General features: G+C 48.3%; 1 protein-coding gene across 1 annotated transcript in view; it reads right to left on the reverse strand.

The window, feature by feature from the left end:
* Window positions 1-20204, reverse strand: part of PODXL (podocalyxin like) — a 64104-nt gene extending 43900 nt beyond the window's left edge. Inside the window, exon 1 of the mRNA XM_077158956.1 lies at window positions 19544-20204. Coding sequence (XP_077015071.1) covers window positions 19544-20204 — 661 coding nt within the window. The remainder of the gene's footprint in view (window positions 1-19543) is intronic.
* Window positions 20205-23230: the final 3026 nt, after the last annotated feature.

Below are 23230 nucleotides of genomic sequence, written 5' to 3' on the forward strand. Positions count from 1 at the left end.
CAGGCACTCTCCATCCCAAGGGAGCCACTGCTCCGGCCTAAAGCATCATGGATTAGTTTTGCCTGTTTTATATAAAAATGGTAGCTTACAGATTTACTCTTTTGTGTCTAGCTCCATGCATTGTATTTGTGTGATTTCATTCTTATTGTGTAGTTGTAGGTTCTTCATTTTTATGCAGTACTCTATTATGTGAACCTACCACAACTGATCCATTGTCTACCGATAGGCATCTGGGTGGCTCCCAGTTTGGCACTATTCTGAGTAGGGCTGCCATGACGTCGTAGTCCACGTCTTTGGTGAACACATGCATTTCGGTCAGGCCCTTGCTCTTGGTGTGGACCGAGCCTCGTGCTGCTGGTTCCGCAGAAGCATGGGGAAGAAGACCAATAAAGAGGGCTGCTTCCTGCCCTGACAATCTGGATTCCAGTGACAGACTCTCAGGCCTTTTCTGTGTGGCACTGAAATGTGGACCTCCACCCTCAGGGACCTGGAAGAGGTGGAGTGAATGGTGCAGAGAGCTGGCTCTGCTCTCAGCTCTCTCCCTGGTACACCCACTATGTGGGCCTCGGTTTCCACATAATATAAATGAGAAGATGGGGTTCAATTACCTCGGTGAACCCTTCTAATGATGAAGGAAAATCAGAGTCCTGTTGTTGGCTACAGACCCCACCTCACTCCCACCAGAACCTCTCCAGATGGAGGACAAAGGGTCACCCCGCAAGCCTCCCACCCCTCATAACATGATTGAGCTCCTCAGCAGGAAGCTTCTAAATACTTTCTGTGAATTACTTTTAATTCCATTGCTGAAGTCAGAGAGGTAAGAGAGTTCTTGGAATTCAATCAATTGTGCCACAAAAGATTCCTGCCCAGCCCCACCCTCTGGCGGAGTCCACCACTGCCCCTTGCCGCAGCTCCTCTTGCTGCTGCCCTGAACAAGAAGGACGTGGCATACCGAGCCCCTGAAGCATGTAAATGGGTGTGCCAGACTTTGTCTGGGGACTGCCACAGTGCCCAGGGAAGGGGCTGGGTCTCTTCCTGAACTGGAAAGTGTGCACTAACCTCCTTAAAACAATACCCTTCCCGGGGCCTCCTAATCCCTCTGCCTGTTGCAGACCATGTGAATCCTGATTGGTCTCGCTGGGCAGTGTGCCCAGGAGCAGCCGACCCTCCGGCCAACAGGCAGGCAGGGGCAGGCTGATGCCCAGCTCACTTTGCTTGCCTCACTGGCCAGGAAGAGCTCATGTCCAAAGGTCATGACAACAGGACAGCGTCCGGGGGCAGATGGCAGAGTGCCCTATTACCACATGTGGGATGTGTACACATCCTTGGTAGAGAAAGAGCTTCGGCAAGCGAGAGACAGCGGGCTCAAGGCCTGTTTGGGCCTTAGTTTCCTTGTGGGTCAGGAAGGAAGAAACACCTGTCTCAGGACAAAATGAACTTTCTTAGACAAGCATAAACTTTGGGGGAATAGATTTAAAAAAAAAAAGCTATAGACGTGCAGAGTCCTTCCTGGGGAACAGAACTGGCTGGATGGGAAAGCCAGGCTCACACAACTCTGTGAGCATCCCACCACACACCCCAGCACACTGGAAATAGGAATGTCTGTGCACAAGTCCTGTGAAAGGAGGGCTTGGGCGCTGTGTGTCCTATGCCTGCCCTGGGTCTGAATCTTTCCATGGTGGTATGTTCTGTAAATCCACTCATTAAGGACATGTCTTCCAACACTGTTTGTATTTTAGAACTTCATCTACTCTGTGAGACCAAAGGAAGAAAGGTTTATTTTGTCCAGAACCTAAATTTTCTGTAGCACATAATCTAACTCAACCTGTCTGGATAGCTCATTTAAACAACCCAAACACAGGGAGCCCAGAATAAGAATAAGGGCCTGTATTCCTGTGTAGCTTAATATAATGCCTTGATACATAGCAGAATATATTAAACAGATAATCAAAAGGAATTGGCAAAGTCCCTAGAGGAATGGGAGAAAACATTATGGAACTATTAAAATTTACCCGCGGGTGGTACTGTGTCAAACATTAGGAACCCTCAAATACAGGTCAAGCCCTTGATCTTGAGGCTTGCTCTTGGGAAGCTTATAAAGGTAGTGGAGAAACTTAGCCTACCTATCGGTATGCCTAAGCAACTCTGCAAGTGAAATCACTGCCCTCCCCCCTACATGGGACACGACATCCAGGGGTGAAAGTCTACCTAGTGATGTGGGAGATGACTTTCAGAGATGAGCCTGGCCCTGGCACCATGGGATCAACAATGCCTCCCTGACCAAAAGGGGAAAAGAAATGTAACAAATAAGGTATCAGCGGCTTGGAGAGTTCAAATAGAGTTGAGAAGCTACTCTTCTACAAGCTTCAGCTAGACATTACCACCTGCCGTAGTTTGCCAAACCCCAACCAAAAGTATTCCTGCCAACCCTAAAGAACACATAGGGCTTTATATGAAATTCTGCAAAGGTTCCATGCATTAGGATTACTTTCAAGAAACCTACAACCTCCAGATGGGTTCCTAGGCCAGATAAGTCCTAAAATGCAGAGGGGCCAGCCTCTCCAGAACATCAGCTAGTTCCATCCCCCTATCCTATATTATCAACAGCACCTTTCGATATGAAAAAGTTAGAATAGGCATAGCCCAAATACCCCTACAGAATGGGAGAAAGATCAAAGGAGATGATGCAGTAACACAGAGAAGGTAGGTTTAACAAGTGAGTATGATTGCTAAATCATTTTATTGATATTTCTTTTGGCCTCCAGGGTCCTGGAGCAGCTAGTAGTAAAAATCTAAAATTGTGAAATTGTAACCCATAACAAACTCTGAAATCTGCTCTATAACTAATTGCTGTGTTGTGCTTTTAAATTTATTGCTTTTTTTGTATGTATGTTGTTTTTCACAAAAGAAAAAAAACTTGATTGCAATGATAAAAAAAATATTTATTCCTTCTAGCCTCCTATATTCTGGAGCAGCTAGAAGGAAATACCTGACAGGATGGTATGGCAGCCCATGACAAACTCTGGGATCATTCTGTAACTACTTGTTGAAAGTGCTCTGAAAACTATTGCTTTTTTCTTTCTTTGCTTTGTACCTTTATTATATTACACAGTAAAAAAAATTTTTAAAAAGTCAATTGTAATGATGAACGCACAGCTATATGATGAAACTATGAACCACTGATTATATACTTTGGATGATTACATGGTATGTGAATATATAATACATAACAATAAAATTGAATTAAAATTTTTCAAAAGCAGTTTATCATCATTACTCTTAGTCTTAATAACTATCATTTATTGAAGCTTTATTATTTTGTCAGAAACTGAACTAAGTGCTTTACATATTGTTGAGGATTCAATCACGTCCCCCACAAAAGACATGTTCCAGTCCTAAGCCCACTCCTGTGGGTGTGAACTCATTTGTAAATAGGTCCTTTGGAGATGTTATTAGTTAAGGTGAGGCAAAATTTGAGCAGCTACAAGGAAAAATCTGAGATGGTGGGATGGTAGCCCATGACAAACTCTGGGATCTGTTCTCTAACTACTTCTTGAAGTGTGCTTTGAAAATTATTGCTTTTTTCTTTCTTTGCTTTGTATATATGCTATATTATACAATGAAACAAAAACATAAAAAAAAAAAAGGACAATGAGGGCAGGCCCTAACCCAAGATGGCTGAAGTCCTTAAATCAGAGGAAATTGGGACACGGTCTATGAGGGGGAACCAGAGAAGACACATCCTGCCGTGTGATGGAGGCAGAAATGCATTTACCAGCTAAGGAGCATCAAGGATTGGCAGCAAACTACCACTAGAAGGCTACAGGGGTCAGAAAACATGACCTGTTGGACTTAAAAAATGTGAGCCAATAAATTCGCGTTGTTTAAGCCAACCAGTGTGTGGTGTCTGTCATAGCAGCCCAGCCAACCAAGGCACGCTTTATCTCATCTGGTCTCCCAACAACCTCTGCAAAGGTACTGTTATGACGTAGCTGCCCAGATGAGGACACTCAGCCTGGGGTGCTGGGAAGGCCACTCAGTGGAAGGTGAAGGGGTGGGGATTAAAATCTAGGCCATCTACAGAGAAGAGGCAGCAAAGTACCACTGCATGGGTTTTGCATACACCTGCCCGATATTTTAATTTGCCCTGGGTCTTCTCCCAGGGGCCCCTGCTACACTTTCAATCCTTGGACACAAAAATACTTCCACAGCCAAAGGGGGTGTACATTTGACTTTCAACTCTTCCCTCAGCCATGAAAACAACCTTGGTAAATATTTTCCTGAGGGAGCACGTTGTCATTCCCACACCGCTGTCCCCCTTCCACGTCCCTCTCCTGAAGCCATGAAAATAACCAGGGGTGTTCTGGTTTCCCCGCTGCCCCTGGAAACCTCGCCAGAGACAAGTGTCCACTCCCAGCCTAAAACAAACACCGGCCAAAAGCCAGAGGAAAGTCCTGAATAGGCAGCTGTGAGATAATCACCCCCTGAAAAGTGCCTCTGGGAAGAGAATGAGAAAATTTTGTGAAATGGAGCCTGTTAATTTCCCAGGGAATGACCATCTTCCGCCTGCTGGAAGCTGAAGGTTAAATAAGGCAACAAGTATAGCTTTCCAAATTCCCAAACATTTTTTTTTTCTGTCCTGGAGAGAATTCTTCCCTTCCAGGAATAACACCTGTGTCCTGCTTGCTGCAGAATAATCCACGTTGCTGCACGTTCTTCAAAGACTAAATATATTTCTGGGCTTGGGGTGAAGAGTGGGTTGCAGGGAGTAGCTAATGCTCAGTTTGTCCGGCTCCCCATTTGTAGCCCCACTTACTAGGGAAAGCTGGGGGGAAAAAAAAAAGCAACACCCTATCACCCAAGACTCCCCCTTTGGACTAGAGAGGTGGAAGAAAAAGCCTGACCACCTCCCAGAGAGCAAAATCTCAATTTCTTTCGTGTTTTGAAGACAGTGGAGCTCCCAGGGGTGGCATGGGGGTGGGGGAAGTGTTGCTTAAAAAGAACAAACAAACCTAGTAAATAAACATAACTAAACAATTGAGCTATTGCTCCCTGGTCCCCCACCAAAGCCTATGGGGAAAGTTAAAGGCTCTGGTTTCTTTTAAACAAAGCCAAGCCACTGCAGAGTTTGAGACAGGAGAGCGAGTAAGGAAGCCGGGTTTCCTATGGGCTACGCCCAGGGAAATGAATCAAGAATCCCAGATCCAGCCATGGCCGCAGCCAGGTGTCCGAACGGCAGCAAAAGCAGCTCCTAAGAGTAGCCATAATGACCTCTGAGCGGGGAACCGAAGGCCTGAACTCGTGAAACGTGCACAAAGACCAGGTGAATCTGCAACTTTTCAGAGTCCAGTGGGAGCAAAACGAGTTGTTTTCCCCTGAAGTTCTGCAGGTCACCCGAGGGGTCAGGCTGGCTTTTAGAGCGTATGGATGGACTCACACACTGCCATCCCCAGCTTCTTTTTCTGTCCTCTTTCCTGTGTTTCTAGTCTGACTACCTTACACGGTGGAGACAGAGGCCCAGGTATCTAGACCAAATTTATTTGTTCATTCCCATGCCCGGAGCACTGAGAACTAATTACTTAGATCCTCAAAGCCCAACTTTGGGTAAATCAGCTCCATCCTCCAGCCTTGTATTTCCCACCTGAGAAGCGGGCACCAGTTACCAATTTGGCACACCCTTTCTCTGGGGCAGACGAATATATTCGGCTGCTTCACAACTCCTGGGAGAAGGCACAACCCAGATGCATAGGATTTCAGGGATGCTGGTCCGAGGAGCTGTCACCTTTTCCATCTCCCCTTACGCACTGCTCTCTGCTATTAGAGCAATGGAATCACACCTGAAAATGCAGCAGGACGAGTAGGTGATGCCCACTCCACAGGCTGGGGGAGCCAGGGGCCCAGAGGTAGTGAGCTACTCAGCACCCAGAACCAAATTATGATCGAGTACACAGCCCTCCATGCCCAGGGACTATGTTCCCTTTTCTTTAAAAGCCAGGCCAACGTCACCATCCTCTGCATCACTGGGTTGTAATATCAGAACTAGAGGGACCCTGGGCATCACCTGATCCCACCCCAGTAAGGGTGAGATGGACAAACTCACTGTCAGAGTATCAGGCATCAGCTCCTACCTTGTTTGGAATCTTGAACTCTGCTGTCCGACTCCCAATCCAGGCTCTCCTATCCTGCAGGGCACATAATGCCCATATTTGCCTGGCTCCACCCAATCTGAGTCCCCTCCTGGCTGTTGGACAGGGGAGAAGGAGGCATCTGACCTGAGATGAGATGAGGGCAGAGGCCAGCAAGACCCAAGTTCCCCCAGGACACCACTGGCCATAGGCACACTCCCTCCACCCCGTGATCTGGGAATTCATGCAGTAAGTGGCTGTCCCGCCCAACCAACTGCGACGAGAACAACTTCCTCTCCTCTCGGGTCATCTCCCGATGGCTAAAAGCATCAGGGCTGCCCGAGCCAGGCATAGCAACACTCAGGATCAACCCCAGGCTTCTCTGGTGTGTGCAGACCTCCACAGGTGCATCTGCACGCCTGAATCCACTCACTTTCCCTTGGCAGCTCTGGCACCTCAATCACCAGGTAAGTTATGCATGTTAGACCATCAGGAAAAGCAAAGCAGAAGATCCTTTATGATCTCCCGGGCCACAGATGAGTAAAAAATATCTGGAATAAATAAATAATAGGGGAGACGAAGGGTAAAATAAATTGGGTGGATGGAAATACTAGTGGTCAATGAAAGGGAGGGGTAAAGGGTATGGGATGTATGAGTTTTTTCCTTTTCCTTCTATTTTTTTTTCTGGAGTGATACAGATGTTCAAAAAAATGATTATGGCGATGAATGCACAACTATGTGATGATATTGTGAGTCACTGATTGTACACTATGCGTGGAATGTGTGTGTGAAGATTTATCGATAAAAATAAAAATTTAAAAATTTAAAAATAAAAGATCTCTTGGGAATGGGCCACAGTGGCTCAGCAGGCAGAGTTCTCGCCTGCCATGCCGGAGACCCAGGTTTGATTCCTGGTGCCTGCACATGCAGGAAAAAAAAAAATCTGCTGGGCCAACTCCCTTGTTCTTAGATGACAAAGCCAAGGCCCATGAAAAGGAAATAACTTGCCCACATTTCCTGACTCCTGGCCTGAGGAGATGTAGCAGTTCCAGCTTTCTTTTTTCTTTTTTTTTTTTTTTAATTTTTATTGTGGGTAACATATATACAACCTAAAATTCCCCCATTTTAACGAAGTTCAAGTATACAATTCAGTAGTGCTAATGACATTTACAAAGTTGTGCTACCTTCACCCCGCCATCTCCCTCCTTTGCAAACTTTTCTTTTTCTCAGTACAAGGACCAATTCATATGGACCCTTCTCCATGCCTGCCACCACCCCAAAACACACCCACCCACATAAATACCCAAAGGTGAATTAACAGGATGCCCTGGGGCTGTCAGAGCTGGTGTGTTGACACAACGGAGTTCAGAAATGTGATTTTGTGTGGTCAGGACCAGACTTCCAGATTTTCCCAGGGCCAGAGTATAAAGTCACACATTTTTACCTCTGCAAGAGCTACAACCCCAGGACACCAGAGGGACAGAGAGGCTGCCAGGGGCAGGGACGGTGGCTCACACCCCGCCTCTCCCCAGCAGTCAGCTATTGACAGCCTTGGCTTGCTAGAACCTCGGCCCCCTGACTGTGGAGAAGCTGAAACAGGTGGCCTCAGGATGAGCAGCCAGTTGGTATGATGCTCCATGAGCTCCAGATGGGAGCTGGGCAGGAGGAAGGGCGTGCTGGGGAAGGAGCCTGAGAGCACAGGGCCTGGGGAAGGAAGCAGCAGGGCCACCGTATCTGCTGGGCCGAGGCTAGGCTGAGACCGCAAGGGGGTGCTGAGATCCAGCCACACGCGGCTCTCTCACTGGGGTGCAGGGATGCACCAGCCTGATCCAGAGGCACCCCTCACTCCCTGATCCGAAGCTTGGAATGGATCATTCCTGGTGGCTCATTCCAGGTTAAAACAAACAAGCATATGCTCCCCTTTCAGTTACCATTTGACTCCACAGGTCCCAGCAAAGTTTGAAGCCCGAAGGGGGATGAGCTTCAGGCCCCTCAGCAAACCCCGTTAAACGGGCATTGAGAAAAAAGCCCAAAGGATCACTGCATCGGGTTGCACTGGCTGCCGGGACCGACTCTGGAATCCCCTTCTCCCTCCCAGGCAATCTGAGCCCCCGGGGCACGGTGAAGGGATTCATACTGGGTGGAAACCGTGAGGATGCCGCTGGACCAGGTCAGGGGCTCAGAGCAGCAGGGGGTAGAGCCACAACAGGAAACAAGAAGTCAGAAGCAACCGGCTGACACTGCTTGCCAACCCCGATCTTGGCGGAGAGATCAAATGTTTAAAAACACACACAGCTACAATGCGTTTAATAATGCCTCCAGCTTTTATCTGTGAAATGGCCACCCGCCTTGAATAACCTTACACCAGGTTTCCCATAAATACCCTAAGGAGAGGGGCTCTCTGAAATTACATTGCCATTTCAAGAAGACACAAACCCAGGGTGTTTGCATGTGTTGATGACTTTCCAGCCTGGTCCAGATCTTTACATAGGACAGCCTGCATTTTAACCCTCAGATTCCCACATCCCTAGACACCTCTCAATTGCTGCAGGCCAGCTAGGACAGCTGGTTACCCTTACCATTTACATCAGTATTCCCCCAAAATGCTCTCGGGGAGCACAACATGTTTCACTAGATGTTAACAGACGTTCTACTAAAAGGAGGAAAAAGAAAAGGAAAAGGTTTCATGGTTTAAGTACATCTGGGGAACAACGGGCGAGGAAACCTACTTATGGGACATCTCAGAGCATTTAAGATCCTTAGCGTTCAACCGACTTTCCAAGAAGAGAGGTATACAGCATTTCACAAACTTTTTGGATTATGGTTCCTTTTTATTCATAGGACAATTTTTAATTTGTCTATCAAACATGCATTAATAGTCTTGAGGACCATTAGCGTTCTTTTGGGCACAGTTTGGGACACAGCTTGCTTTACAGAGCTGTTAAGAATAAAAAAAAGAAGCCACATGGTGTTAGCCCTGATTTACCATTTGGCTACACCGAGACACAGAGCAATACTTCATTGGTGTTCACTGTGAAGAAAGCCAAACACAGATCTGTACTTCCTATCTTCCCAGCCTGTCTTACTCCCACTTCTCATCTTCGCAAAGAAATATTCTATTCCCTGGATTACATTAATTGTTGAATTGTAACCCCATCCTCCCTGCTCCTTTCCTGTCAAGGAAAATGTAACGATGGCCATAAAAAGACCAGCAATCATGCTCAGCTGCCTGGCTGGTGATGGTATCACCAGGGATTTGCCAGAGTGGAGGTAGGGCTGGAGGATAGGAGAAAAGACACTAGAGAGCCACAGAGAGGGAGACACTCAAATCCCCAAGCTATGGATAGAGGCAGGGTAGGGGGTGGCCAGAGAAGCATTTACTAGCCAATCACAAGAGCATTTTCCAGATAGAATAAGAACCATGGGATGTGAGACTACGTTTAAAAATGTGGTGTGCACCAGGGGAACCAGCCAGGGTCTGGGTAGCTTCAGGAAAGGTTTCAACCCAAAGTCCAAAGTGAGGGAAAATGTCTGCTAGGGCTAGGGAGGGAAGCATGGGGGCAGGAAGCAGGGTGGGGGTGGCATCTGAGCCACCTTCATCAGGGACTGTGACTGGACCCCCGCAGAGTTGGCACACACACACATCCGCCACCCACCCCCCCCCCAGAGGAACCCGGCTGTGCTGCAGTCCCTAGGTGTCAGTTCCCAGCCTAGGAGAAGAAAGCTTGGCCCTGCAAGGTCCTAGCAGATGCTACCCAGGGAGGTGGTCACAGGCTCTGGTCATTCATCACACCTCACACTGGCCTGGGGTTGAAGCCAATAAAAGAAAAGAAAACCAAAATGCACTGATGCCTACTCTGTGTTGGGCATACCACCTACATGGTTGTAGTTAACCCTTACTCAGTGAGAAAGGCATTACACTCATTTCATCTCGTGGCTGGGGAAAGAGAGGCCAAGGAACAAGTCTAAGGTCAGAAAGCTAGCAAACAGACTAAAAAGTCTCTAACTTGAATGCCTGGGCAAAACGCCATTGGGTTTCCATCTTTCTTCTCTCTGCCAGCAGAACTGTTTTCTCAAAGGAATTCCAATGTGGAGGACTACCGTACAGAGCAGGTGGAAGCAGCACTGCACCAAGCGAGTGGGACGTGGTCTTCCTGCACTTGGGCTGTTCTTGGTCTTTCTCTGAAGATGCATGCAGCCCCCATGATAGCCCCCAAAGCAGTTCCACAGAAGACCCCAACCAGGTCTAAAAGCCCCTGGTCTCCAGCTTCTGCTCACTGAGTTCCGTGGACCCAACTCCTAAGACAGAGTCTCCTTTGGCCCCGTGGTGGGGAGGGGAAGATGCTATACAGAAACACTTTCTTCCCTCCAAGAGGCCAGAGGAGGGAACACAGGTCCTCCTTACGCCACCTTGGCTGAGGCCCTACTTGCTCACGCGTGGTGCCCAGCGCACCTCACGCACAGGTGCAGCTCAAAGCTGAGGGACGCGAGAGGGAGGAAAACAGGTTTCTTTGTGCGTTACAAGGAACGGCTTCATCAGTACCAAAAGGCTAGAGTTACAAAAAAACAAAGGGCTAGGCTGGAACTGACTGAGCCAGAAGGTGGTCAGAGCATCAGGCCAGAGGACAGTAGCTGGAGTTTCACATATGCAGCAGCAAAGCTGATCTGGTTAGCAAGGTGAGGCCTGAGGGTAGCTATAGAGAAACCCAGGGTTTTCAGGGACTGGCTTTATAGTAGAACTTGCCAATCGCCTCCGCCAATATTCACTGTCCTCTTCTTCCTTGTCACTGAACCACTAATTTTTGCCTTGGTATACAGGTACCTGAAAGAAAAATTACCTTTCCCTGTTCCCTTCGTGGCTAGAGGTAGCCACATGACTGAAACAAAATGTAACTGGAAGTGTCTGGTGCAGTTTCTGGAAGGTACCCTCAAAAGATAAGCTGAAAAAATGCTTATTTGGTACAAAATTTATATTTTTACTAGTGCATCTCCTAATATAACTTATGTAGATAGTTGGTTGAACAACATAAGTACATGGACCCTTGCGTAGGACATGAGATTTTGTTGGTTTGTCCAGAGTGATGCCCCGATGAACCCCAGAGTGATTCGATCAGTGAGTGGAAAAGTATTTGCAAAGTCCCCTTCGGGGAATGGTGAGAAGTGGGGGGGGGGGTGTGAATTCAACTTCCCCAAGTTGAATTCTTAATATTCTCACAAGCAGTGAGGACAACCAAAGCTATAGGCTGAGCCCCCAGACTTGAGGTTTGTTCATGTGAAACTTAACCCAACAAAGGATAGGTCAAGCCTGCTTAAAATTATGCCTAGGAGTCACCCCCAAGAGAACCTCTTTTGTTGCTCAGATGTGGCCTCTCTCTCCAGCCAACACAACAAGCAAACTCACCACCCTCCCCCTATCTATGTGGGACAGAAATCCGAGAATGAGCCGAAACTCAGCATCAAGGGATTGAGAAAAACCCTAGAATGAGCTGAGACCTAGCATCAAGGGATTGAGAGAACCTTCTCTACCAAAAGGGGGAAGAGTGAAATGAGACAAAATGTCAATGGCTGAGAGATTCCAAACAGAGTCAAGAGGTTATCCTGGAGGTTATTCTTACACATTAAGTAGATATCACCTTGTTGTTCAAGACGTAGTGGAGAGGCTGGAGGGAACTGCCTGAAAATGTAGAGCTGTGTTCCAGTAGCCATGTTTCTTGAGGATGATTGTATAATGATATAGCTCTCACAATGTGACTGTGTGATTGTGAAAACCTTGTGTTTGATGCTCCTTTTATCCACCTTGTCAACAGACGAGTAGAACATATGGAATAAAAATAAATAATGGGGGAACAAATGTTAAAATAAATTTAGTTTGAAATGTTAGTGATCAATGAAAGGGAGGGGTAAGGGGTATAGTATGTAAAAAAAATTTTTTTCTGTTTTCATTTTATTTTTCTGTTGTCTTTTTATTTCTTTTTCTGAATTGATGCAAATGTTCTAAGAAATGCTCATGATGATGAATATGCAACTATGCGATGATATTGTGAATTTCTGATTATATATGTAGAACGGGAGCATACACTAAGAATGTTTGTGTTTCTTTCTTGTAATATATTTTTTAAATTAATAAAAATTAAAAAAAAAAAAAGATAAGCTGAATCCATCTTGTTCCCCTGCTTTTCCTGTGAGTTGGTGCCCATGGCCCATCTCCAACCATGAGGCAGATGCTGATGATGGCAGAACTGACACACCAGCCCTCTGAACTTCTTCTGTCTTCTTGAATCCACTACTTCATTTTAGGTGTTAGAAGCAACCAAATCAAGTTCTAACAAGTCCTAATCCTCAACCTGAGGACTGAAGAACCCTTTGGATGGAGCAGCCATAGAAAGAAAGTTGAGGATCTCTCCTCCCACCAGGGGCCCTGGCCATCTTATGCCCATATTGTCTATTCTGCCATGATCCGGGGCTGCAGAAAAGACTCTGCGTCCTATACCAGCCCTGCCAGTCATTTGCTCATTCATCTCCTCAGCAAGTATTTACTGAACACCTATCTGCCAGGCACCATAGTAGGCACTGCAGCTGCAGCACTGAACAAAGACCCTGCCTTCACAGAACGGCCCGTTTTATATGGGGAGCATTCAAAGAAATGGCTATACAGCAGGTGACAAGTGCTATGGAGAAAATAAAGCACAGCAAAGGGTTGCGGACAAGCTGTTTATTTTTAAAATTTTTACTGTGATAATGTATATACATCACAAAATTCCCCATTAACTCCTTCCAAGTATGCAATTCCGTGGTATCAATTACCTTCATAATGTTGTGCCATCACCACCATCTATTACCAAAATATTTTTATTACCTCACTCTACATTCCCACCCCCACCCTACAGCCACCCAGCCCTGTCCCATCCCTGGTAACCTGAAATCTACTTTGTCTCTATGAATGTGCATATTCTTAATTATTTCATATAAGTGAGATTATACAATATCTGTCCCTTTGTGTCTAACTTATTTCATTCATTATGATATCTTCAAGGCTCATGCATGTTATCACATGCATCAGAACTTCCTTCCTTTTTACAGCTGAATAATATTTCATTGTATGTAAAAACCACATTTTGTTTATCCATTCATCTTTTGACGGACACCTGAATTGCTTCCACTTTTTGGAAATTGTGGATAATGCTACTATGAACATCACAGGACAAATAGGTGTTCGAGTCCCTGCTTTCGATTACTTTAGGAATATACCTAGAAGTGGGATTGCGGGGTCATATGGTAATTCTATACTTAACCTTCTGAGGATCTGCTCGAGTGTCTCCACAGTGGCTGCATGTAAGGGTGTGTTTCATCCAAGGCAGCCAAGGAAAGTCTCTGTGAGAAAGTGACATTCAAGCAGAGAGCAGAAGAAAATGAGTGAGTGAGCCATGTGGGTATTTGGGAGAAAAGCTGGTTGTGGGAATTAATACAAGTCCATCCCCTCTATAATATGCTCTGTGACCTAAGGGCTAACCAAAAGCGACCTCAAGCTACAGCAGCCTGGGAATCCTATGGTTTATCATTGCGTTCAGAGCAGGTGAGCATCAGTTTCAGACAGGATGGAGACAAAGGGCCTTGTTCCTTGGACGGAACTCCAGGAATTTCAAGTGAAAAGGGTTTTTGCTTTGGTCTCACATAGCCAATATATTTAATTATTACAAAGTGCCCTCCTCCCCTGTGTGCCTTCCCCCCACTCCCAACCCCACCCCCACCACCAGGGTCAGGTAGCTGGAAAGACAGAGATCAGCCAGCTGTGAGCAGTGCCTGGCCAGTCCATGTGTCTCTAGGGGCCTGGAGGAGGGTCCCCAGCATACCCAACTCTGGGCTGACTGGCTAGCCTTGCTCAACCATTCCCCAGAATTCTCTCCCCCCTTGGCCGGGGCATGGAGCCTTCCGGCCATGACAATTGGCGGACGGGTGCCACCCTGCACCCTGGCCCTAGGGAAGTGTGAGGTGGCTGACCCAAGGGGGATAAGGATACAAAGGAAGAGAGGGTGGTGGCGGTGGTGGTGTGTGTCAGGGGAAAGGGGTCGCTGAGCGGGGGGCAGTGCTGGCTGCTGCTGTGGTGCTGTGGTGGTCCAGGGTGGGGCCCGGACTCACAGTCAATGCAAGAGCTTGGGGTGGGGGAGAGGTGAAGAGGGGCCGCTCCTGAATCTGCAGCTGGCTGCTGCCTTTGTGCAGCCAGACAGCCAACAAGCATTTCTTAACCACCTGCTTGTCTCAATTACCAGCCTGATGCTACAGGTACCATACGGTGTCACAGGCCAAAAGGAGACATAGACACATACAGTCACAGCACACGGTGACAAGGGCCATGACACGGTACTCTGGAAGACTTCACAGCCTAACCCTGTGCAACAAAGCAGCTCCAGGCCTAAGGGCTAAGGGGTGAGGAGAGAGATATGGGCACACTCCAGATTTGCCACCATCTTAAAGCTCTTTAAAATAGTGGATTAAATAGTGGAAATAAAATAGTGGATTTTCAGTTCCCACAAGTTTGGCGCTGAAATGCACTTGTAGTTACTAGCTCTGTGCTCTACACCCACATTCTGTGAAGCAGTAATTGAGTTGCTAGGAACTTGGGCAAGTGAGCTCATCTCTCTGGTCTCCATTTCCTCACCAAAAAAAAATGAGCAGGTTGTGGTGGATGATTTCCAGAAGGTTCTAGAATTCTATGTTGTATTATTTTGTGGGTTCTTTAAAAGTGGTGTGGAAATTACTCTTCACCAGTCGAGTTCTATTTTAAATAGCCAGCGGGGTCTGCCTACTTGAAGCAATCTCAGGGCAAATGCTTTGCAAATAGATGTATCTTCTGCGCAGATCTTCCTGAAGCCTTGCTTTTCTTAAAGAAAATAACAATACCCATTTGGCTTGTGCAGCCTGAAGAATCATGCATGATACCAGATCTGCTACCTCAGTGGGTGCTCTAAAAGCCCCACAAAGCAGGAAGGCCACATGACAGGAAATCACCTATCCAACTTCGCCCATTTTTCCCAGGACTGGACAGGGAGTCCACCCCAGCTGAGCTCCCTGCCCAGTGTCACCCAGCGGGCACAAATCGGACATGAGCCCAGAGCTGAGGAAAGAGCTCTCCTACCTCTAAGGTCTGAGGCAGTCGCCCTCAGGCAGCCCAACTTGTGTCGTGGGTTAGGGTGGGTTCGAGAAACACCATTCTCTTCCTGTAAGTAGGAGAGAGTCAGGGGTTGAGGCCAGTTCCCCTCAGTTCAACAATCCAGACAAAATTTCTTGAGTACCTGCTCAGAGCCTGACACTTGGTTGGGCCTTGGACGGACAAAGATGAGTATGAGGTAGCCCCTGCCCTTCAGGAACCCACAACTTGGCTCCATCTCAGAAACCAGGGAAGGCCTCTTAGCGAAGAAGATACCAGAAAGATGGATAGGAATTAAACTCTCCAGCCCTCCTTTCCCTAGGGAATTCGAATCCAGTAGCCCCCTCCCCTCTCTGCTTCCAAAGGGTGGTAATCAAAACCCCACCTATAGGATCCTTAGGAAAAGGCAGAAGACGCAGACTTCATGCTGTTTGCTTCTATTCCCCACATCTGCACCTTGCCTGCACCCTGCGAAGCATGCCCAGGTCCACCCCTCTGCCCCTCCTGGGTGACCACACCCCAGAGCTCTGGCCATGCTGCCAAACGGTACCTTTGGTTCCCTTTCATCCTTCCCTGCCTGGGTTGTGACCCTCTTCTCAGGCCTGCCTTAGACAAGTCAGCTCCCAACCCCAATATCTTTTTCTGCTGTTGTTAACATTTTTTAAAATTTTTATTGAGAAATATCCATACACCTACCGTTCAACCATATTATACAATCAGTGGCTCACAATATCATCACATAGTTGTGTATTCATCACCATGATCATTTTTAGAACATTTGCATCACTCTAGAAAAAATAAATAAATAAATAAATCATACATCCCAAACCCTTTACCCCTCTTTCTCATTGATTCACAGGATTCAGTCTACCCAATTTTTACCCTTTATCTCCCCCTATTATTTATTTATTCTTTATCCTTATTTTTTTTTTCTTATCTGTCCTTACTCTGGATAAAAGGAGCATCAGACACAAGATTTTCACAATCATATAGTCACATTGCAAAAGCTTCTTCAAGAATCTGGCAAAAAAAAATCAATAATTTTTAAATGAAAAAAAAAAAGAATCAGCCAACTTCGACAGCAAAGGCATGTGCTGGGAACACCTGCCGTTCACCATCCGAGCCCACGGAACTTTCTCTCAGCCTCTGGAAGCTCATTCCTCCCCACAGCCTTCCTGCAGGCCACTGACCTCATCTCAGCGACCCCATCACGGAGGCTCCAGCCACGGGTCTGCATCTCCTTCCCTGGCCTCTGGAACTCAGTCTGCTTCAGCTACCCTAGGAAATGGTCTCCCACGCCATGCTGATCTTTTTTATTTTTAAATCCCTATATAAAAACTCCAGTTAAAATCCCTACAGGAAACCCCCAATCAAAAAGTTTGGGTAATGGATGGCAGAGATGATAACATGATATTGTGAACTTAATAGCACTGAATTATACCCTTGAAGGTGGTTACATTGGGAAATCGAGTTGTATATATGTTTTACCACAATTTAAAAAAAAAAAAGAAAGAAAACACCTCCTTCAGGGGGCCTCCCCCCCCCATTAACTACTCCCAAATTTTAATATGTATTTATATAAGCGCCACAGGCACTTAGGCGTCAGCTTTTCTTACTATATATTGACTCGCACCCACAAATACTGGCAGAATCCTGATGCCTGGGGTGCCTTAAATGAAACAAGTGCTCAGTACATATGCTTTATTAATCATAAAAGCCAAAAAAAAAAATCATAAAAGCTACTATTTATTGAACTCTGATCATGAATTGGGCACAAAGTCAAGCCTAGTACTTTATATTACATCTTATCTTCAGAGTAACCTCAAGGTGATGGGAGCACTTTCTTGTCCACAGCAACTCAGGTCTGTTTGCCCCACAGGCTGGCTGCTTTCCACCACCCCACGCTGTTTTTCTCTTGCCCAGAATTCATCTAACCCATTACTGTATCAGATGGATAGTATTAAATCAGTCTGTTCCTCTGGCCAGCCAAGGAACAAGGACCCCAGAAGGCCTATAACGGTGGAGCCAGAGGCTCCCTCCACTTCTCTCATTCCATCTTACCTAGAAGGAAATGGAGGCCCAGAGGTATGACTCGTCTTGTAGTCAAGCCAAATGGATATGAAACTGAAAAGGCTCTGATGCGCCCACTGTGGGCTGGCTGATCCACCTGTATTTAAAAAGTAAGCTGCAAGGCGACCTGTCTTAGGGATTAATTCCTTTGTTACAGAGACTAGCCCAATAAACGTATGTTCCTTTGAATGGAATCACAGGATCCCAACAGTTTGGGCGTTACACCATCCCTGATGACTGGGGTCCAGGCGGCACACCCTCAGAAGGACAGAGATGGCGCTGTCCTTACTGAGTCCCTACAGGAGGGTATAATCTACTACAGCCGACTAAACACCAACCCTTTCCCAGCCTCGATTTACACAAAGAATGATGATGATGATGATGACAACGACAATATCATCCCCTTGCCACTTTACACTTTGCAAAGTACTTCCCTTATTAGCACATATTCTAATATTAGCGTTTTAAGGATTGGGCACCTGAGGCTCAGCAAGACCAAGAGACTTCTTTGGGGCTGGAACTGGGTTATGATTATGTTTTATTTATTGCATAGCAAGTTCCTAACATGTGCCATGGTCATGTTTTAAGTGCCAGGGAGGCAGTTCCAGCCTAGAAGCCAGCAGTGACCAGGCTTGCAGCTTTTCCCCTGGGTGGCTGAGGAGCATGTTCCCTTAGGGAGAAGTCACTGCTCTCCCTTCCACAGTCCCCACCCCTCTCCTTAAAGAAAGGATGGCTCAGCCTCTGTAAGCTCAGAAGCCCTGGGAACTAGCCCACCCTTCCTGACATAGCCTATCCCCCTTCTGGGTGCTATGAAGAGGCTCCCCAGAAAAGGACGCATGTCAAGGCCCACACTGAAGGCCAGCTGCCCTGAAAGCAGGGCTGAGGCAGGCGACCACACAATGCCACCTTCTCAGTGCTGCAGGTTGTGCAAATCTGTGATGACTGACTGACATTCCCAAAGCCATTTCCGCCATTCCTCGCACAGCCCCACCACCCAGGGGCACACACCCTTTGCCCCCTGAGTGTGCTCTTTCCTTTCAGGCCAGGCTGTTTGAGTCTCGGAGCTGCCTACCCGAGGATATCAAAGGCAATGTGCTCTCTGAGCTCCTCCCCATGCACCAGAGTCCCTGAGGTGCTAAAATGAGACTGTACTACCATCCCATCTTACCCTCCCCTTAGATTCTAGTCCAGAGCTGCCAGCACTTGCCAGTAGCAAGTTCCCCTCTCTGTCTGGGTTGCCACCACTGTCCTCCTGGCCTTAGGGTGGGAGTGCCACCTCCACTCTCTTTCTCTGCTGATAAGTCGACCCAGGTGGGTAAGAGTTTTGAAATGCAACTCTCTTCTGGGACTGAGACTCCCGATTTCCTAGGGGCTTTAGGACATCTGCTTTGTGGTTGGGCAGCCATTGTCTATCCTCCCAGGAGAAAGAGTAACATTTCACTTTCAGAAAGAACATGGGGCTTGTTTCTAAGGTGCAGCCAAACCCGGTTTCCTGACAAGGAAATTCCTGTTTGTGCAAAGAGCTGGAGGGGGGTCTCACCATCCTATGTATTGAGATAAGGGTCTGTTCCTTTGGAGACGAGGAACAGAGACCCTACTCAGCGAGGTGACTCTAGGGACTCAGGTGGGTTGTGCCTGCACTTAGTGCTTGGAGAAACCACTCTGCGAACAGGTAAGCACATCCCCCGCGTGGGCAAACTGCAGACTTGTCGCCTGCCTGGCGGACTTCTTCACGAGCTTTCCACCTGCCACCCTGCCTGGAATCAACGACTATACAATACCGTCTCTCTAAACATTGGCGGCCTCTTCCTCTCCAACACGGAGAAAAGGCGTGATCACATGCTGGGGTCCCGCAGAAGCGTGGAGCCTCGCGGTGCCCCAAGTCTCTTCTCTCTCTTCCCGCAAATCCATTCAATGCACCCGCACTCGCACGTTTTCCCCAGCATCATCCACCGCCCACTTCACTCGAATGGAGATGAGGGACGTGATCCACTCTTGAGCCTGGCACCTGCGGCTTTGTCGGGTTTGGTGGGGGCCGTGGATGGTGCAAGGTCAGGGCTCGGCGTATGACCCCAGCAAGAGGTGCACGCAGACGCTGCGCTGGGACTCGCCACGAGGCGCGGCGGTCTTCCCTACAGACCTGCCGGGCCGGGGGCGAACGGGTACGAAGAAGAGCCGGGGGGAGCCCGAGCCCGTCACTCACCACCATTGGAGAGGAGCAGCAACAGCAGCAGCGCCGAGAGCGCCAGCGCGGAGCGCATGGTGTCCTCGCCTCGGGGCCCGGAGCAGGTGGCTGCGGGGCGATGCAGGGTCCGGGCGTCCCGGCAGCAGGAGCACGGGCGCCGCTCGGGGAGGCCTGGCTGTGGCTTCGGCGGCCCCGCGGTGGCCCGAAGCTTCCAAGTCGCGCTCCGGTAGCCCTGCGGTGACTCGAGGCGCCTGAGTCCCACTCCCGCGGCCCCTCCTTCTCTGCCGGTGCCGCAGAGCCGGGGTGAGGCGCGGAGCCAGGCGGCAGAGGAGCGGCGCGCGGCTGCGTCTCGGGCGGTGTCTGCGCGGCTGAGGCCCCGCCGGCGGCTGCAGAGCCTCCCGTCCCGTCCGCGCCGGTCCCCGCCCCCTCCCCTAGGAGCGCGCTGCCTGCGGCGGGGCCGGGCGGGGCTGGGACTGGGCGGGCACCGGGCCGCGAACAATGAGCAGAGAAGGAAACTCCGCCCTGGAGCGCGGCGGGCGGGGCAGTGCGCGCTGGGCTGCGGGCTTTGGGGGAGCGGCCCCTGCACGAGTGTGGGTGAGTGTGCGCGGGAGGGGGGGAGGGCGGCGCGTCCCCGCGCGGGGCAGCCCGCCCCCGGGCACGGGTGTCGCCCGTAGTGCATTTGAGGGCGTCCGGCGGGGTACCCCACAATGCCAGGACATTCCCACACGCAAATCCAGAGAGAAGCGGACACCCCAATCCTGTATGTCCACTAATGACCATGCGAGGCCTCCTGGGCTGCAGCGCATTCTGCAGCAACACCGTAGAAACACGTCTCCCACCTCCCAGGTACACCTCTTACCTGCTGGAAGGCCCTCATCCCGCTCTACGATCGTGGGCAGGTCTGTGGCATCAGGGGGTGCACTGGGAAATCTAAGGTAATTGTTTAACTTCTCCTCCTAGGTTCCTCATCTGAAAAGTGGAGGTGATGCTAAATAAATAAATAAAACAAATTTTGAGGGGTCAGTGTATGCCCTGCTGTGTTCCAAGAACGTTACATGTATTCATTTACTCAGCACAATAGCCCTATTTTTAGTCTTATTTCACAGACTGAGAAATTGAGTCACAGAGGTGGAGAAACTTGCTTAAGATCACCTAAGTGGCCATAGTAAGTGGCAGAACCAGGAACGGAACCCAGGTATTCAGACGTTAGAGGACCTACTTCTGACAGTGGTTTGGAGAAATACTTTGCACTAGGCCTGGCATATAATAAGTGCACAGAATTAGCTCCTTTTTTTTATCTCTCTCTTTTATTCTTGCTATAGAGCCAATAAAGTTATCCAGGGTTTGGGGGTCAATAATCGACCTAGACTCAAGAGCTGCCTGTGCCCATCTAATTATTTGTAAGACCCTGGGCATGCTACTCTTTGTACCTCGGTTCTTTTCATCTGCAAAATTGGGATAATAGCATCTATCGCAGAGAGTTGATGTGAGATTTAAATAAGATAATACAGGTAAGGCTCTTAGCCCAGGGCCAGGAACACATAATGTCTCACTGAGTGGAAGCTGTGATCATGAAAGTTTACAAATTGGAGGTGGGAGTTGGAGATTTCCATAAACCGAGGCCCTCGGGTGAACGCACAAAAAAGCCAGCCCCTCACTCTCAATCCTATCTCCGCCTTTGCAAAAGCTGCTTGAGGGTGCAGATCCTGGAGCCCCCCGCAGAGTAGGCGCTTCAGCGGCCGGGTGAGGAGCAGACCGGGAGGGGAGGGGTGGCTAACCTTGGAGGGGCGGGGGTGAGGGACATGGATTTGGCTCACGTGACTCCTGGGACGCTAATCTGTCATTTTTCTGCCGTACGGGGCCGGGGGACTGTCCACAGGATCTAGCTCCATGCCCGGGAAGGTGGACTCCGTAAGCTCCCAAGTCGGCTCCACGCAGGGGCTGCCTGCAGGACGCAGCGCTGCGGAGCAGCGAGGGGCTGGAGCCTGGCTGGGGTTCCCGCGGTGCCCGGACTTGAGCTTGGGAACGGCTGACACGGCTGTTTTCATCAGGAAGTTTCTGCAGGATTGTTCTGGCCCGGTTTTCCATGCTGCATATTAGAAGGACAGAGGGTGTTCCCTATAAATACTCCGGGATTCATGAGTCTATCTTTAATGTTTTTTTAATACTGTTCCCGGCACATCTATGTCAACAAAAGTCTTGTTTCTCTCTGTGAAACCAAGCAATGCTCTTTAAAAACTGGGATTTAAAAATTTTGTATTTTTATGTTTTCTGATTTTGCACTCAACGAATCAATTTCTCCAGAGACGGGGAAACAGTTATTCAACTTTGTAAAGGGAGAGTTTCTATTTCAAAGCTCAGGGCATTTTAAATTCACATGATTTGGTACTGGTCCCAACACCAGATCATGCAAAATTAAAATGAGAGCAGACATCCGGCTTAGGAAATGAGCTGCTCTTTGTATCTCAAGACACAGCTAAGTCAGGATTGTCCTAGACCTTCCCCGGTATCCAATAACCGCCCCTACCCCCACCCCCATCGCACACACACACACACACACACACACACACACCCCGTATGAGCAATGGGACCCTTCAATGGGGCCACCTGGGTTTAGGGGGTCACTCATGGCCAGTGAGCAGAGCTGTTCTCTAGCGGAGGAAACTGGCCTGTGCCCTTGGCCCCATTTAGCACTGCACTCCAACTAGCAAATTGCTGGCCCAGAAAACCAGAGCTTAGAGTTGAAACTCCAGGTTACTCTGTAGATGCTATTCCGCAATCCTTTGGGGATTTATTATAGTTCGGTTACCCTGTACACATGTGTTAACATCCCTGGTAGACTTTAGACTTCTTAACCTCGGACTTTTCTTATCTTTACCTTCCTCAGAGCATCTAGCCCAGCACAGCACTCTTCACTAGAGATACAGATAGAAACAGAAATACAGATTTAGATATATAATGCAAACATGAATGCCAACTGGGAGATATAACACAGAATCCTGTGACACAAGATTTAAAATTATTTTTCCCAGGGTACCTGCCAGTCAAAATTAGGGGTCACGATCCTCAGTCCAAAATGCAATTTGGTGATGTTTCTGACAACATCCTTAAGCACAAGCTTAGCAAGTCCTCTTGATTCTCATCCTGAATAGCTTTAATCCCCTCTCCAACGTCCATAACTAGGGATGGGACAGAGCTTCCCCCCACCCCACCCCCAATAAAAGACAAATGCACACATTTATCCATCCTGAAACCACAGAGCTAGGGATGCTCTCAGCACACTGGTACTTGACCCCAAGGAGGTGCTCAGTACACAAAGGCTGAATGAATAAAGAAGTGACTGGATTTTTCCCTCTCCCTGACAAGTTGCATGGCACTGTATGTATCAACAGGGTTCAAGTTGGGAACCTCTCCCAAAAAAAGCCATTCATTTTATTATTATTCAACAGCATCTATCGTAAGAGGTGTATGCACTGTGCATAGTGCTGAGGATGCAAACAGAGACCACACAGCCCCTGCCTGTCAAGGCAGAAGCACACCTGTACACAAACATAGCTAAAGTGTAGCAAGGGCTGTAACAGAAGTCTTGACCAGTCACTGTGGGAAGCAGGCTCCCCTTGGCCTGGGGAGATCAAGGAAGGCTCCTGAAGAAGGGGAGTGGGTCTCGAAGTGGAACTAGGACTTACCTGGGGAAGAAGGAGAAAG

The sequence above is a fragment of the Tamandua tetradactyla genome, chromosome 1, assembly GCF_023851605.1.
Source record: "Tamandua tetradactyla isolate mTamTet1 chromosome 1, mTamTet1.pri, whole genome shotgun sequence".
Lineage (NCBI taxonomy): Eukaryota > Metazoa > Chordata > Mammalia > Pilosa > Myrmecophagidae > Tamandua > Tamandua tetradactyla.